Source organism: Podarcis pityusensis (assembly GCF_964106645.2).
Source record: "Podarcis pityusensis genome assembly, chromosome: 13".
NCBI lineage: Eukaryota > Metazoa > Chordata > Lepidosauria > Squamata > Lacertidae > Podarcis > Podarcis pityusensis.
The window spans coordinates 15377228-15392410 of NC_138038.1; the positions used below are offsets into that span (position 1 = coordinate 15377228).

General features: G+C 43.9%; 1 protein-coding gene across 9 annotated transcripts in view; it reads left to right on the forward strand.

Moving 5' to 3' along the window:
• The first annotated feature begins 1557 nt into the window (after positions 1–1557).
• Positions 1558–15183, forward strand: part of TLK2 (tousled like kinase 2) — a 39520-nt gene continuing 25894 nt past the window's right edge. For 2 of the 9 annotated variants that reach the window (XM_080976693.1, XM_080976701.1), the window contains exons 1-6: positions 2873–3012; positions 7219–7301; positions 11518–11589; positions 12037–12106; positions 14343–14386; positions 14729–14824. In XM_080976693.1, coding sequence (XP_080832819.1) covers positions 2949–3012; positions 7219–7301; positions 11518–11589; positions 12037–12106; positions 14343–14386; positions 14729–14824 — 429 coding nt within the window. In that variant the 5' untranslated portion in view covers positions 2873–2948. Of the gene's footprint in view, positions 1997–2199; positions 2223–2393; positions 2436–2818; positions 2830–2872; positions 3013–7214; positions 7302–11517; positions 11590–12036; positions 12107–14342; positions 14387–14728; positions 14825–15183 lie in introns of those variants that run through there. The other 7 variants (XM_080976699.1, XM_080976698.1, XM_080976694.1 and 4 more) reach the window with 7 other exon arrangements.

Here is a 15183-nt window from a genome sequence, read left to right on the forward strand (position 1 = left end):
CACTGTGTGAATTCCTCCATTAGCTCAGGTGTGGGAACCTTTCTACCCTGAGGGACCAGATTGTCATCTTCCCTAACCCCTGATGGGCAAAGTTTGACAGGTGGGCAATGACATCAGGTGACCTTTCCCCCCCCTTGTAGAGTCTTCAGAAGCACCACTGAAAGCACCATTTGACACAATCTTGAACTGGCGCCAGCAAATACCCAATGTGGGTGTGACTTGGCCAAAATGGCCTCAGGCTAAATGGGGAGGACTGGGCACCCCCCCCCCCCGCCTTAGCAATAGCTTTAAACAAGCCACTGTTTCACAATTATATCTGAATCCCACAAATTTGGGCTTTCTCCTGGATCGGGTAAATGAAGAAGCCACACACACAAACCCTTGTCCTTTGAAATATACCCCAGCACCTCCACATGCCTGTTTGTGATTCGACCTGGTTTTCCCCCATGATGCCTAAACCTTTCCAAGGCAAAACATCCATCCATCTCCCAGCTAATCCTGTACCCACTTACCTGGGAACAACCTCCATTGAACTCGCTCTGATCGGCTTTTGAGATACACCATGCAAAGGATTGTTGTGAACTACTGGTACTAAACCACCTCATGCCTTTTGTACAGTCACATTCTCTCCTCTGGATCTTGAAATCCCCCACATGCTCACAAATCAGCCCAAACGCTTCCGCATCCTTCACTTCCTCCCGCAATGCCACTGATGGAAAAAACACACCGGTTGAACTGTATAGATATCGCCTTGAAGCTTCCGAAGCACAAGAGGCCCCCCCCCCCCGCCCTTCTGCAAATAACACCCCCAGACACAGACCCCCATCTCTTTGGAGACAAACCCACCGCCTGCACCTGACCACAATGCAGAAAAAATACCCACCTACCTTAAGTCCCTATTATACAAAGGCGACCACGCCCCCCTCTTGAGTTAACAGGCGAAACACCTTCCTCTGTATGTACCCCAACACCCCCTCGCCCAGTATATGGGTCCATTCTTCGTTTTGCTGCGACCCCCCAAGAAGGAAAGAAGTCTCCATGCCATGCCCTTGATGAAAGCTCTGACTCAGCCATTTTTTTCCACCTGTCAGGCCTGACACCGTCCTGGATTCTGCAACAATCCCCACGGTGGTGGTGGGTGGGGGGGCGGGGTGTCCATCCGCCTTTGGCAAAACCTGGTGCCCGCAAATAAGGCAGGGTTAAATAAAATTTAAAAAGCCACACGCAATGCAATGCAATGCAGCCCGGGCCCTCCCATCGCCCCACCCCGAGGTTTTTAGCACCTCCTTGCACTGACCTCTCCCCTTCCCCCAACCTTTTTCTCACCACCACCGACTCAACCTTCCCCCCCCCGCCCCACCTCGCGCACCGCGCACCCGCACACCAACCTCCCACCCGTGCAAATCTCGCGAGACAACACGTGCTTTCACAAGTGGTCCCCCCCCCCAACACCTCTTCTCCTTGCACCAATCGATCCGGGGGCTGGGCTTAAAAAAAAAAAAAGCCTAAGTAAAGGGGGGCGGGGGAGAAGGGGGTGTATAGGCGAGAGCTGGGGGGGGGGAGAAAAAGTGAAATGTGGGGGGGCTGCCCCGCCCCCATTGATCGCAACTTGCAACCAACCCCCCCACCTGAATAGCGGTTTTTGGGGTAAACGCCCCCCCTCTCCCACCCACCCATCCCTAATCCCTTCCTCGGGGGAAAAAGAGGAGGAGGAGGAGGAGAGCCCCAACCCTCTCGGGAACGAGGCTACCTTTGCCGGGCGGGGAGCCTACGCGAGGCCGGGGATTTTACGGCCTGCCTGCTCGCTTCTCTCCCTTCTCGGTCTCCGCCGAGAGGGCGCGGGAGGAGCAGCTGCTCTCCCACCGCCACCTTCCTCCGGTGATCCCTCCTTCTCTATCTCCCCGTCTTCTCCTTGGGGCAAAAAAGGGCCCTGCAACCAACCAACCGGCTGGCCCAGGAGCGAAGCCCAGCCGAGCCGCCGCCGCCGCCGCCACAGGTGAGAGAGACCGCGCGTCCCGGGCATCCCTTGCCTCGGCCCCACGTTGCGGACGGGCGCTGCGGGAAGAGAGAGGCTCGCTTCTCCCCCGCCGCCCTTCCATCCAGGCCGTGGCCGGCAGGCGAGCGGGAGAGCGGGCGAACAGGCCGGCCTTCCCCTGGTAGGCCTAAGGAGGGTCGGGGAAGAGGTGCAGCTGCGGCGGCGGCGCTTTCCGAGGGAGGGGTAGGTAGGCCTTGCAGCTGGGGCTTCTCCTTCACCCCCAGCTCCGTTGCCGTTACACTTGGTGACATTTTATTTTTTTAAGGGGGGGGGGGTCAACAGTCTGTGTAGGCCTCGCCTCCCCCCCCAGCCCTATCGGTTGCTATAGCAACGCCGCGGAAGAAGGGCGAGTGCGCCCCCCCCGTGTCCCAACCTCGGGAAAGGGGCCCGGGTTACTATGGTAACGTTGTGGGGGGACGGACCCATACATGCCCCTGTAGGCCTTGGGGTGTGTGGAATGGGGGAGACCCCACTCTCATATTATTGTGGGACTGTTTTTATTGGGGCGACGTGGTTTTTTTTGGGGGGGGGAAGGTAACGCGCGTGGCGGCCGTTCTCTCGTCTAGGCCTCGAGACTGGCCTACGTTGCCTAATTAGAAGTTGCAAGCCCGGTGGGGGCTTAAAATAAGGGCGAGTTAAGGGGGGGCGAGTGCGCCCGGGCTGTTGCTATGGGAACGTTCTGGTCGGTTGGGGAGGGGGGGCGGAAGAGCCTCCCTCTCGCGTGCTGGGTGGGGTGGGGGGGCTCCGTTGCCTTGGTAACTTTCCGTGGTTGGGAGAGGGTCGCGCCCACCCGTGTCAGTGAACGGGGCGCGGTGGGTGGGTGGGCTGCCGGGCCTAGAGGTCTCAGGTGCCGAGCCTCCTTGGGCCTGGTCGTGAGGGGATTGTATTGTTTTCCGGTCAAGGGGAGAGTGAGATGTCAGCGGCCTCTGGGGACGGCAGGCCCCCGCGGGTGGGAGTCGCCACAGCTGGAAGTGTGGGTAGGGGTTGTTATTGCTTTTTAAAAATAAAAATGGGGGGTTGATAGGTTAGCAGGGGTTAAATCAGGAGGGGAAAGGGGTGCTGTTCTGTCACTCCCCATTGGAGTAAAAGAGGTGGTCCCCATCCCATAAGAACAAGTGGGTGAGGCCTGGAGTAAGGGGATGGATGCTTGCCTGGGTGTCCCTTTCCTGGGTGGGGAGAGTCATTGGCTCCTGTTTTAACTATTGTAAATTCCAACAAGGTGGTGGTCTCGGGTCCCAAACTGTAGGGCCATCTCTTGAGAAGTCAAGGATAAAGCGAGCGAGATTGGAGGTTACAAAGTGAAATAAATGTGTTCTCTGGAATAGCAAGAAGTAGAAGTCAGGGCAAGGGGGACACTCAATTGAGCAACATTATGTATTCGTTTATCATTTCATATAATGCCATGAAACAACAGTTTGTTTGCTTTATCGTCATTCCGCACACATACATGCTTGAGAGATGCTCAATTCCCACTTCAGGGAATTTAACATGCCTTGAGGGGAAAGTGATCAGAAGTCTGTTTAAAACATGCACAAATGCCTTTCTCAGATGCCCGCCCACTTAGGGGTTCAGAAGTCCCTGAGGTGACAAACCCACCTTTGTGTGGCTGCTTTAAACTTGAATGCTTTTAATAATTATGAATGCTTCATTATCTTCCCAGCTGGTTCCTTTGTAGCTTATTGAGTTGTTTTAGAAGCCTTGTTGGGAGATTTTGGAATGTTTGTAAGCGCACTCGATTAGAACCATTTTCTTCCTTCTAATAGATACAATGATAAAAAATAAGCCTATTTGGACGTCCCGTCACTTGCACTGATATGTATATTTCAAAGTAAAGTGTGGCTAAGGTTGTAGCCGTATGGTCATATTGTTGACATGTTCTTCCGACTAGCACCAGCAACACTACAGCACTGCCGTCTTATTTATCTGTTATAAGTCAAAGATGGGGGACCTGTGGCCATCCATATGTTGTTGGACTTCAGTGGAGTTGTCCATCAGCCCTAGCCAGCATACCAGTAGTTAGAGATGATGGAAGTTGTAGTGCAACCATATCTGGAAGTTCATAGGTTCCACACCCTCGCTATAAATATATAACTAGCCTTTCCATTTTAAAATATTTCAGTGGTTGATAGCATGATAACAAGACTATTGAACAGCTAAAAGGAGGTAGCAGATAAACAGATAGCAAATACAGTGGTACCTCGGGTTACATACACTTCAGGTTACAGACTCCGCTAACCCAGAAATAGTACCTCGGGTTCAGAACTTTGCTTCAGGATGAGAACAGAAATTGTGCTCCGGCGGTGCGGTGGCAGCAGGAGGCCCAATTAGCTAAAGTGGTGCTTCAGGTTAAGAACAGTTTCAGGTTAAGAACGGATCTCCGGAACGAATTAAGTACTTAACCCGAGGTACCACTGTAAAATGCTAAAAAGAGATGGGGAAATGAGGTTCCCTGGGAAGAGAGTTTCAAAATCTGGGTGCAGCTGTATCCCAGCCAAACACAACTGTGATGTTAGCAGGATTCAGAAAAGAGTCTCCCCAAAATATCTTAATAAGCAGGAGAAAGCAGTCCTTTAAGTATCCTGGCTAGTGATTTTTTAAAATTCCACTTGACGCTTTTTCTTCTGCTGCAGTCTTCTAGAAAAGTGATAATGGGGACAAAATGGAGAGCAAACAGAACAACTGATGTGAAGTCAGTAGCTGGTTTCCCCCCCTCCTCTTTCTAAAGGGTATTGGTGGTCTTCAGGAATGTTCCTTCTAAGCATGTGCTAAAGGTCCAGAGTGATTCAGTGTTTTAACTTTTAGTTGGGGAAATGAAAGCGAATAAATAGTTCTAGAAACAATGCCTTTGGAAAAGTGTGAGTCATAGGGTCAGATGCACTTTGCTTTTCTACTGTTCTGTCAATCAATTATTAAATAATTGCTCCGTTTAGGGGCTATAACACAACCTGAACCATAGTCTAGAGTTATGGGAACTGGCCTGGCCTCTTTCAGGGCTTGCACTTTTCTCCTCCTATCCTTTGACACAATCGCAAAAAGGAGATTGGAAGTTTCTGCTTTGGCATTGCATATGAACCCTAAACTATGGTTAACTTTATGCTTTGTGGAACCAAGCCATCTTTATAAACTATGGCATAAAGTTGGTTTTCCCCCCTCTTACCATATTTAAGATTAAACATAGATTCTTTTAATTATAGTTTAGTATTGCCTCTGAGCCAGTCTGAAATGTTTCAAGAACTCCCAAGAACTCTTGCTATACACATATGCTAGCTCTGTCGGTAGAGCATGAAACCTTTAATCTCAGGGTCGTGGGTTTGAGCCCCTTGTTGGGTAAAAGATTCCTGAATTGCAGGGGTGTTGGACTAGATGACCCTCGTGGTCCCTTCCAATTCTACAGTTCTATTATCTGACCCATGTTGTGGCCTCTGTTTCTGTTTTAGTGTTTGGTTGCGTACCCTTCAGCGGTCAAGCTCATGGTAGATCTGTCTGGGAAGATGCTAAAGGAAATTGAAAAGAAAACAGACCTTTCCCTTTTGTTATCCATAAATGTTTTCATTTCTGTGATATTTTTAGCGTAACTTTTGAGGGGTTGGTCTAGAAATTGCAGGGTAGAAGAATGCATGGTCAAGGATCTATCTCTACACTGAGGAAATGACTGTTTTCTCTGCAAACGCATATGTATTATCTCTGACTTTTGTAAACAGGAATGAAATATTTTATTAGCTATGTTTACTAGTTAGGTTGACAGTGAACTTATTGAAACACAATACGTTTGTTTCACTTGTTTGACTTTATTGTTAGTGTATGTTTCATTGTTTATAAGGGACCAGATATTGTTAACCAACTTCAGAGGAAAGTTACTAAGAGTGGCTTCACATGAACACAGCGGAGAACCCATCAGCAAACTGAAGAATTGTGCCACACTGATGGAGGACCAGAATCTCCAAGATACAATATTCATAGGAAAATAGGCTTCCAGTATATTTACAGTATAAAGACCCTGATGTTGGGAAAGATGGAGGGCACAAGGAGAAGGGGACGACCGAGGACAAGATGGTTGGACAGTGTTCTCGAAGCTACCAGCATGAGTTTGACCAAACCGCGGGAGGCAGTAGAAGACAGGAGTGCCTGGCGTGCTCTGGTCCATGGGGTCACGATGAGTCGGACACAACTAAACGACTAAACAACAAATATTTACAGTCGTACGTTGGTTGCCAAACGCCTTGGAACTCGTAGATTTTGGCTTCCGAACAATTGAAAACCTCCTGCAGCCAATCGGAAGCTGCTTCTTGGTTTTTGAATGGTTCTGGGAGTCGAACAGACTCCTGGAACGCATTCTGTTTGAGAACCAAGGTACAACTGTATATGGAATAGAAAGGCCAGCCCCATGTCCTGTTCTCCATTAGTGTTTTGATGTGAAATGTGGTTAATGAAGGGAGATTGTCCAGTACTTTTGAGCTGCCAGTGGAAACACATGTTGCTACTTTGGCAGAGTGTGATTTGCAAATGCAGTATCTTCAGTGTTCTCTTGCTCTTCATAGGAAAGCATGGGATAGCAACAACATGTTTCTCAGAATGAGGAATATATTAGGGTCAAACAGGTCCTTCAGAAATGAACATACCCAGTCCTGTATGTGTGATATGGGACTGAAGCAATTAAAACTATATATAGTGCATCTCAGCATGTTAGCATTTGCCTTTTCTCTTTTTAGGAGTAGTGAATTGTTATGCATTTTCCCTTACAATCTCAGCTTCTTGATTCCTGTAGATCTTATGTGGTTGCTACTAATGATATTATGTTAAAAATGCTTGTTCCACAGACATTTACTAGGGTGAGAGAGAAAGGAATTTTGGGTATCCAAACTGCTCTTGATCCACGTGGAGAAGGATAATTAAATCACATTCACTTTGTGAAGGGAAGAGTAGTTAGTCCATACACAAAGAAACCACCCAACAATGCTGGGGAATAATTTTATTGGAGAAATAAGAATGTTACCCACAGTTCTGGTTATAATGACACCATTTAAAGTAACAGTGTTGTATCACTATATACACCTTTATGTTTGATTGGTTAATGCTATTAATGTTTCCTTATATTAATGTTTTGACTTCAACCCAATAATGGCAAACTTTAATTATTTCTGCATTGGATACTTATACACTGTGTTGTCTATCATTGTTGACAGATATGATGGAAGAATTGCATAGCCTGGACCCACGACGGCAGGAACTGTTGGAGGCCAGGTTCACTGGAGCTGGCGTTGCAAAGGTTGGTATCAGCACAGCTCACTGACCAAAAGCATGTGCACACTCAGTAATCTTTCATTTGATGCTTGGTGGACTTCTAATAATCTAGATTGTCAACTTTTGGCATCTTTTGTTTGCCGTCATGGGGATGGAGAACACTGCTGAAGCAAAATGTATGTATGACCTCTAAATGTTCAGAAATCAAACATACTTCGAAAATAATCCGGCATTTCATGACCTCTGCAGCTTGTTTTGGAGTTGATGTGAAAAGTTCATAATATATGAGCAGTGAGCATTAGTAGAAGTTGAATGCTTTTTATCAGTTGAGTAATGAACTTATCTGGGAAGCTTGAGAAGTTACCTTCTCACACAATGCTAGACATTCCTATAACTAAAGTTTCTTTTCTGTTCTTATATCAAGTATCTGCTTTTGGTAACTTCTTTCATTCTTTGTTTTAAATCCCACATCAGTGTTGATGGCATTCTCTTCCGTCAGCCATCTCTAGTTCTCTCAGGTTTCTTCTGTTTTCACTAGCATATCATAACATCATCCAAACTAAATGTTCAAGACTGAATTGCTCCGTGTTCCATCTTATTTTTATGGATGGAGTTGCATGTTGAATTGGTTGCAAAAATGGGATCCTGACATTCTTGGGATTCTTAGAAAAACAGCCCTCAGCGACAATAACAACTATAATTGGTTTTTAAAGTGCCTTAGGTTTTATAGGTGCTTCGGAAAGATTCAAAAACTACAACCCCTTCTCTTGGTCTTATAGTATAATGCAATACAAAATAAAAGGCAAAGGCAGCAACAAAATAAAAGGTAAACTAGCACCAGTTCTTCATAGTTCTAAATTCTTACAGTAGATACAGATTATATAAATGCAAATGTTAGTGAAAGGTGAGTGTGGTAGTCCTCTGAGGCTAGAGGAGAGCTTGCATGTGATAATCCTTGGGTAGTACTCCTACTCAGAGTAGACCCATTGAAGTTAATTGACATAACTAATTTAGATTCATTGATATCCGTGGGGCTAATCTGAATAGGATTTAATTGAATACAACCTCTTGCTATCTGTGTGCTTATCCATGACACCCTAGGCAGGTAGCAAATAAGTCTGTGTTACATAGTTCCCATCACAGACATGTTGCTAGCCTGCCAATAATAGACTGGAGCAGGCATAGGCAAACTCGGCTCTCCAGATGTTTTGAGACTACAGTTCCCATCATCCCTGACCTCTGGTCCTGTTAGCTAGGGATGATAGGAGTTGTAGTCCCAAAACACCTGGAGGGCCGAGTTTGCCTATGCCTGGACTGGAGGATTGTTGAAACAAAGTTTTTGTAGACCATATTTGATTTGGAACTGTCATCACTCACTTTGGGTTTCATTAAGTTTGATTTTATGTGCAGCCAAGTTTAGTGTATTCATTTTTGCTCCATTAAATCTTGTCATGAGCTTATCATTTGGCTGCAGTATTTCAAGAAGGTTTTTTTTTTAAGCTTGCGTCTTGGGCTTTCTTAGTGAAAACATTTGGGGAATTAATAAAACAAGACAGTCTTGTGCCCCCCCTCAAAAAAAAAAAAAACAGCTGGGAATTGGGGGACAATCAGGAATGTCATGCAGTTTTGGTGCACATGACTGCAATGAAGGTGGAATTGGCAACGCCTCCTTACCTCTTTGAGGGACAGTTTCTTATCTTAATTTTAGGTCTAATTTTGAGGTCCAGGTTGCTCCACTTCAAAGAAAGAAAGAAAAAGATTCAAATTCCCGAGATGGCCAAAATGGTACTACTTTGGTATTTTATTAATAATAATGGTGTATACATTTTGTTGTTATTATTTCAACTTATTAGTTGCTTGGCAGTAAAAAGTCTCCAAGCAATTTACAAAATGAGAAAGCAAAATGCAAAGCATACGATGAGAAAAAGAGCAATCCATTGCAGTAAAAACCATACAATACAAACAAATCCAATAGAGCATCAGCAAAAAACGTACCATCAATAGTCAGCAATATCATCCTCATTTGTCAAGTAGCTGGGAGTAGAGAGATTTTACCTGGAGCTGGAAGCGTGTTAATGATGGCACCAGGTGGGCATCACTAGCAAATGTTGTACTTAACACAAATCAACCTAGCCACTGTGTATGTTTTGGAGCTTCATGTTCCTTTATGTAGTTATTCTAAACTTCTTCAAGGGAAATATGATGAACTAAATCCCCCACTTTCTTTCAAAGATCTCATTGCTGTTGGTTCATGTGTATAGTCTCTCAAGTCTTTGTAACTCTTCTGTTATTAGTCTGTGCGTTGACTTGCATGTCAACATTAACCTTACTTTACCAATTAAATTTGCCAGCCAGATCCATCTGAGACTCCCAAAGTCCCAAACATTCCCATGGTATTACAAAGGTATTATGGGAAAACTTCACGTTATTAAAAATACACAAATTATTGTTAAAAAACAGATGTCCACCATCTTTTGAAGACTTTTTGAATGAATAGGATATGGTTGGTGAGATAAGCTTTTATGTGTGAACTGAAAAGGAACTTAGGGGGAACTAGCCCTATTTGCCGAGCCGAGCCTTTTCCCTGATGTATTAATCTGCAAGATTTTTTTGGGTTAGTTATGTGAGGCCCTCATCTTAGATCTGAAGTAACATAGTCAAGACACAAGTATACCACCTGAGTGGAGTTTAAGGCCAAAGTATTCATGTGTGTTTCTCTGCAACCAGAAGGACATTTTTATTTAGTGCTTGGGCATCTGGTGCAGTTCTACTGTACAGCTTGTTGTGTAATTGTAGCCAATTCTTCCTTGTATATAAAGATAGGAATTGGCACTTAGGTGAGAATATTCCAGTTGCTTGAGACTCCTGTTGGTAATGGGAGACATAGGTACAGTGGTACCTCGCAAGACGAATGCCTCGCAAGACGAAAAACTCGCAAGACGAAAGAGTTTTTCGTTTTTTGAGTTGCTTCGCAAGACGAATTTCCCTATGGGCTTGCTTCGCAAAACGAAAAAAACGAAAATGTCTTGCAAGTTTGTTTCCTTTTTCTTAAAACCGTTAATACCCAGGGTGACTTCGAGGAGCAACTCATAGCACGCGGTGTGGTAGCCTTTTTTGAGATTTTTGAAGACTTTGGGAAACCGTGCTTCGCAAGACGAAAAAACTCGCAAGACGAAAAAACTCGCAGAACGAATTAATTTCGTCTTGCGAGGCACCACTGTATTTATGCTCTGATGGCTACCCAGAGATTAATGTTTTTCGTTTTCCCAGGACCACTGCAGGGTCCTTCAATTTTTGTATATCTATTCTCAGCATAGATATAATAGGCATGCCACCTTCCTGTTTGGTGTACTGTTTGATCTTTTTCTTTTAAAGGATTTGATTTGATTTTAATATTGTATAATTATTGCATGGTTGTAGCCCATCCTGCGATCTTGTAGTAAAGGGTGGGCAAGAAATCTGTTTAAATAAATAACATCCTTCCCCACTAGGAACTGATGGCAGTGGTGCCCAACATAATGTCAGGATGCAAGTGTCCTTGTGTCACCATTGCTCCTTAAAAGCTTTTACATCAGTTTTTACACAAACAGGTTTAATCAAGTAAATGCAAGTTTTGTTTTATCCTAAGCTTATAGCATGGGGAGGCAAACTAAGGCCCAGGGGCCGGATCAGGCCCAGTCACCTTCTAAATCCGGCCCGTGGACTCAGCTTGTTTTTACATGAGTTGAATTTTATTTATTTAAAATGCATCTCTGGGTTATTTGTGGGGCATAGGAATTCGTTCATCCCCCCCCCCCCCAAATATATAGTCTGGCCCCCCACAAGGTCTGAAGGACAGTGGACCGACCCCCTGCTGAAAAAGTTTGCTGACCCCTGGCTTATAGTCTTTGGTTCAGGTGGTAGGTACCCTGGATCCAGTACCAGAAGTGGATATGGGAAGGGAACTGCACACGTGCAAAGAAACCAGGAGCTAGTTAGCACCAACAGAATTTCCTGTGATAGGTTTTGGCACTATGCTGTCCAGCATTAGAACTGAGATTTTGTAAATGCACCAAAGAAAGACACGATTACTTTAATTTCTCATTTGTAGACAGTTCATTGCACTGAAAAGGGATGCAACAAGTGTGTGTGTGGGGTGTGTGTGTGTGTGTGTGTGTGTGTGTGTGTGATGCTTTTCTGGGGAGTTATAACCATCTTCAGCATATGTAAATATACTTTTGCTTTTTTGTCTGTTTCGCCAGGGGCCCCTGAACAGTGAATCTTCCAATCAGAGTTTGTGCAGTGTGGGCTCACTAAGTGACAAGGAGCTGGAAGTAAGTGAACCTGGTGTTTACTGGACAGCCTGTCCTGGGGTCAAACGAGAAGATACCTGATTACTGTCAACTATGTGAAAATAGTCAGGGTTCCATTCCAGCAGGAGAAAATATGCCACCTTTTGGACTCTCTAATTCCCTGCCATGCAAATAGCCTCAACAAAACTCAAACAATTTAACCCTCGGGAAGGTGCAAGGCAGTGATCTTAACTCTCAAGTGCCTTGCAGTCTTCCTTAATGGAGTTAATTCATTTTTGGTGTAATACTTGCTGTTAGTGGGGTTGCAGTGGTCACTGATTTTTTGTTCCCCGGTATCAAAGAGGGGAAACATAACCCTCTGTGTTTACAAACTGAGAAGTCTTCCAGGGGGTTTTGAATTTCTTAGTGTGCTTTGATGCTGAGATATCTGCAGAAATTGATTTGGGATTTGTTTTTCTCCCCCTTAAGACTCCAGAAAAAAAACAGAATGACCAGCGCAACAGGAAGAGGAAAGGGGAATCCTTTGAGACCAACCAAGGTAAGCTGTGCTTTAGGCCCCCTAATTAGGATCTCCAAACATTCAGTAATGAGCACAGTTGTTTGAGAATTCTATTTTCCCTTGATATCATTGAGTCTGACTCAAAGGTGTATTGGGCAACTTGTTATGATCTTGAGCTTGGAGCAGCACCCTTCCCTTCAGGGAAAATTTGCCGTCTGCATTATAAGACAAACAGTTTTAGTCCTGAGGCGGTCTTATTGCAATTTTCACCTGCATCTGTTTCACTACATGCACATGTCACATTTGGGCATGGTTTTCCAGTGGCTGCTTGGCAAAGATAGTCACTTGCAGTGATCACACATCTCTGTCACACATGATTGTCACAAAACTTGAGGCACTGAAGTACTTCCATGTAAAAATAAAAATAATGGTTGAAATAGCCCTTAGGAATCTATCAGAAGTTGGTATATCGGAGAATGTAGACCTAAATTGTGAGGAAGAGTAAAAAATTTCCCTTTCTGATGCTTCCTTTCTTAAGTGGTCATTTTTGGTGTTGACAAATCACCCAGAAGCACCTAATCCCAAGAATCATATGGAGCAACCTTTGCATAGTCTGGAATCATGGCCCATACTGATGACACTTCCTTCTCTGGCCCCATTATGGTTGCTCCTTATCTACCCACCTCTACCATGTCTTCCCGCATCCATCCTCAGTTTCTTTTATGTGCCTCTTCCTTTTTTTTATAATAATTTTTATTAATTTTAACATATAAATTATAGTGCATACCACAAAACTTCACCACATATACAATCTTTTTTTGGACTTCCATCAGCACCTCTGCTGATCCACCGTTTTGACCACTTCTTATGCATTTCTTAAATTCATATTGCCCTTAATTATCTTAACTAACCATCCTCCCCTTTATACATTTTTGCAATAGTTCCAATAATTCACCTCACAAAACTTCTTGCAAACCTACAAACGTAGTCTGATCATCACAATTACTTTTCAAATAGTCTGTAAATTTACGCCAGTCTTCTGTGAATTTCTGGTTCCGCAGATTTCGAATCCTTCCTGTTAGTTTATCTAGTTCTGCATAGTCCACTAATTTCATCCTCCATTCTTCTTTCGTCGGTAATTCTTCTTGCTTCCATTTTTGTGCCAATAATATTCTTGCTGCCGTCGTTGCATATGAAAACAGCTTATATTCTTTTCTGTTTATATCACTTCCTACAATGCCCAGTAAAAATGCTTCTGATTTCTTTATAAATGTATATTTCAACATTTTTTTCATCTCATTATATATCATTTCCCAGAAGCTTTTCACTTTTTTACATTCCCACCACATGTGATAAAATGTTCCTTCTTTTTCTTTACATTTCCAACATTTATTTCTAACTTTATACATTTTAGCTAATTTAACAGGTGTAATATACCATCTATACATCATTTTCATCACATTTTCTTTTAAGGCATTGCATGCAGTAAACTTTAAACCCTCTTTCCATAATTTTTCCCAATCACTCAGCTGTATATTATACCCAAAATCTTTAGCCCAATGAATCATAACCGACTTTACCTCCTCATCCTTCAAATGCCATTCAAGCAGCGATTTATGTGCCTCTTCCAAGAACCTTTGAACTCATGCACACACATTCTTTGAGCTCTTGTCAGTTGTACCTCCGTTGCCACTTGCTCCTTTTGCTGTTCTGTGTGTGCTCACATGCACACATGTCTTTGTCCTTTTCTCCAACATACTTTTGGGGGAGCGACAGAATCTTTGAGAATAAGTGTTGCATTTCAGATAGTCCCTTGGTAACTATCCCAGAACTGTGTCGTTTCAGAGGTTGGTCCTAATTGGTATTCATTCTGCATCAACACAGAGGCTCTGTCTCATTCTAGTCTACTACTCTGACACACACCATCTGAAGTGTGAGGAGGGAGTCCTCCTAAAATGTAGCTGTCATTTACATGAAAAGTACATGCACAATCCTCACTTAAAGAAGGAAGCCAGCTGTGCAGGATCCTTTTTTCCCCCCTCACAAAAAACATCAAGAGTCTTACATGTTAAGAGGAGCAGAATGCTACAGCACATGGACAGCTGAGTCTGGAAATTCCCTTATAATAAACAGGCACATCCATAATCTTTGGTACTACCCAATTCCCTTCTTATCTCAAAACCAAGACAATTTTTAAAAAGAAGAATTAAACCCTGAAGCATGAGAGTGTTTTGATTTTGAAGGTTTAATACCATCTGTTTTTTTTCCCTTCCAGGCAAAGTCACTCCAAGGGGACATAAAATTAGTGATTATTTTGAGGTAAGCCAGTTTTACATGTAACTTTTCAGAAAACGATGTCCTTGCAAATTCTTTCCATGTAGGTTAGAGACAGGGACTCTTCTAAATAATATGTAAACATCTTAGAGAGGGGGGCCCTTGCAGTTAAATGACTAAATTTTCTAGGGAACTGTCTTCTTTATATTTTTAAAACAGTTTTAGGGCAAAAAAAAATCCAGATCTTAATTGTAGCTGTTCCCTTGTGTGCATAGTTTTCTGTGCCCCAGTTTCTATGCACCTGTGCAGTGTGCTTTGCTCTGTGAAACTTTCACAGTGTTTCCATGAACTTACTGGTCTACTTTTTTTGTCCCCTCCAAATTTTAGTTTGCTGGGGGAAGCGGTCCAGGAACAAGTCCTGGAAGAAGCGTGCCACCTGTTGCACGATCATCGCCACAGCATTCCTTATCAAATCCTTTACCTGTAAGTATTCACTCAAAGGGACAGAATGTGGGCTTTTGTGAGTAATGTGGCACCCTGAAAAGGGTATCATTTCTATATTTTTGTTATTAAAGCTCATTTTGAACTTCAAATTTAAGCAATGTTTACAAACCTAATAGGTGGTGGTTCAGAAATCCTCGCTGGTAGTGCAAAGCTTCCAGGGTTCAGGTATTGGGATCTGAATGCTCCCCTTAACATTCCCTCTACCTGAATTCTTACTCCCGCTGTCTTTGCTGTCTGTCTAACCCAGTGTTGGGCTCTGTTTGATTAAGGTGTGTGTGCAGTAGCTAGGCAGCAGGTAATCTTCAAAGGAGGAGGCTCATACATACGAACGAGATGTG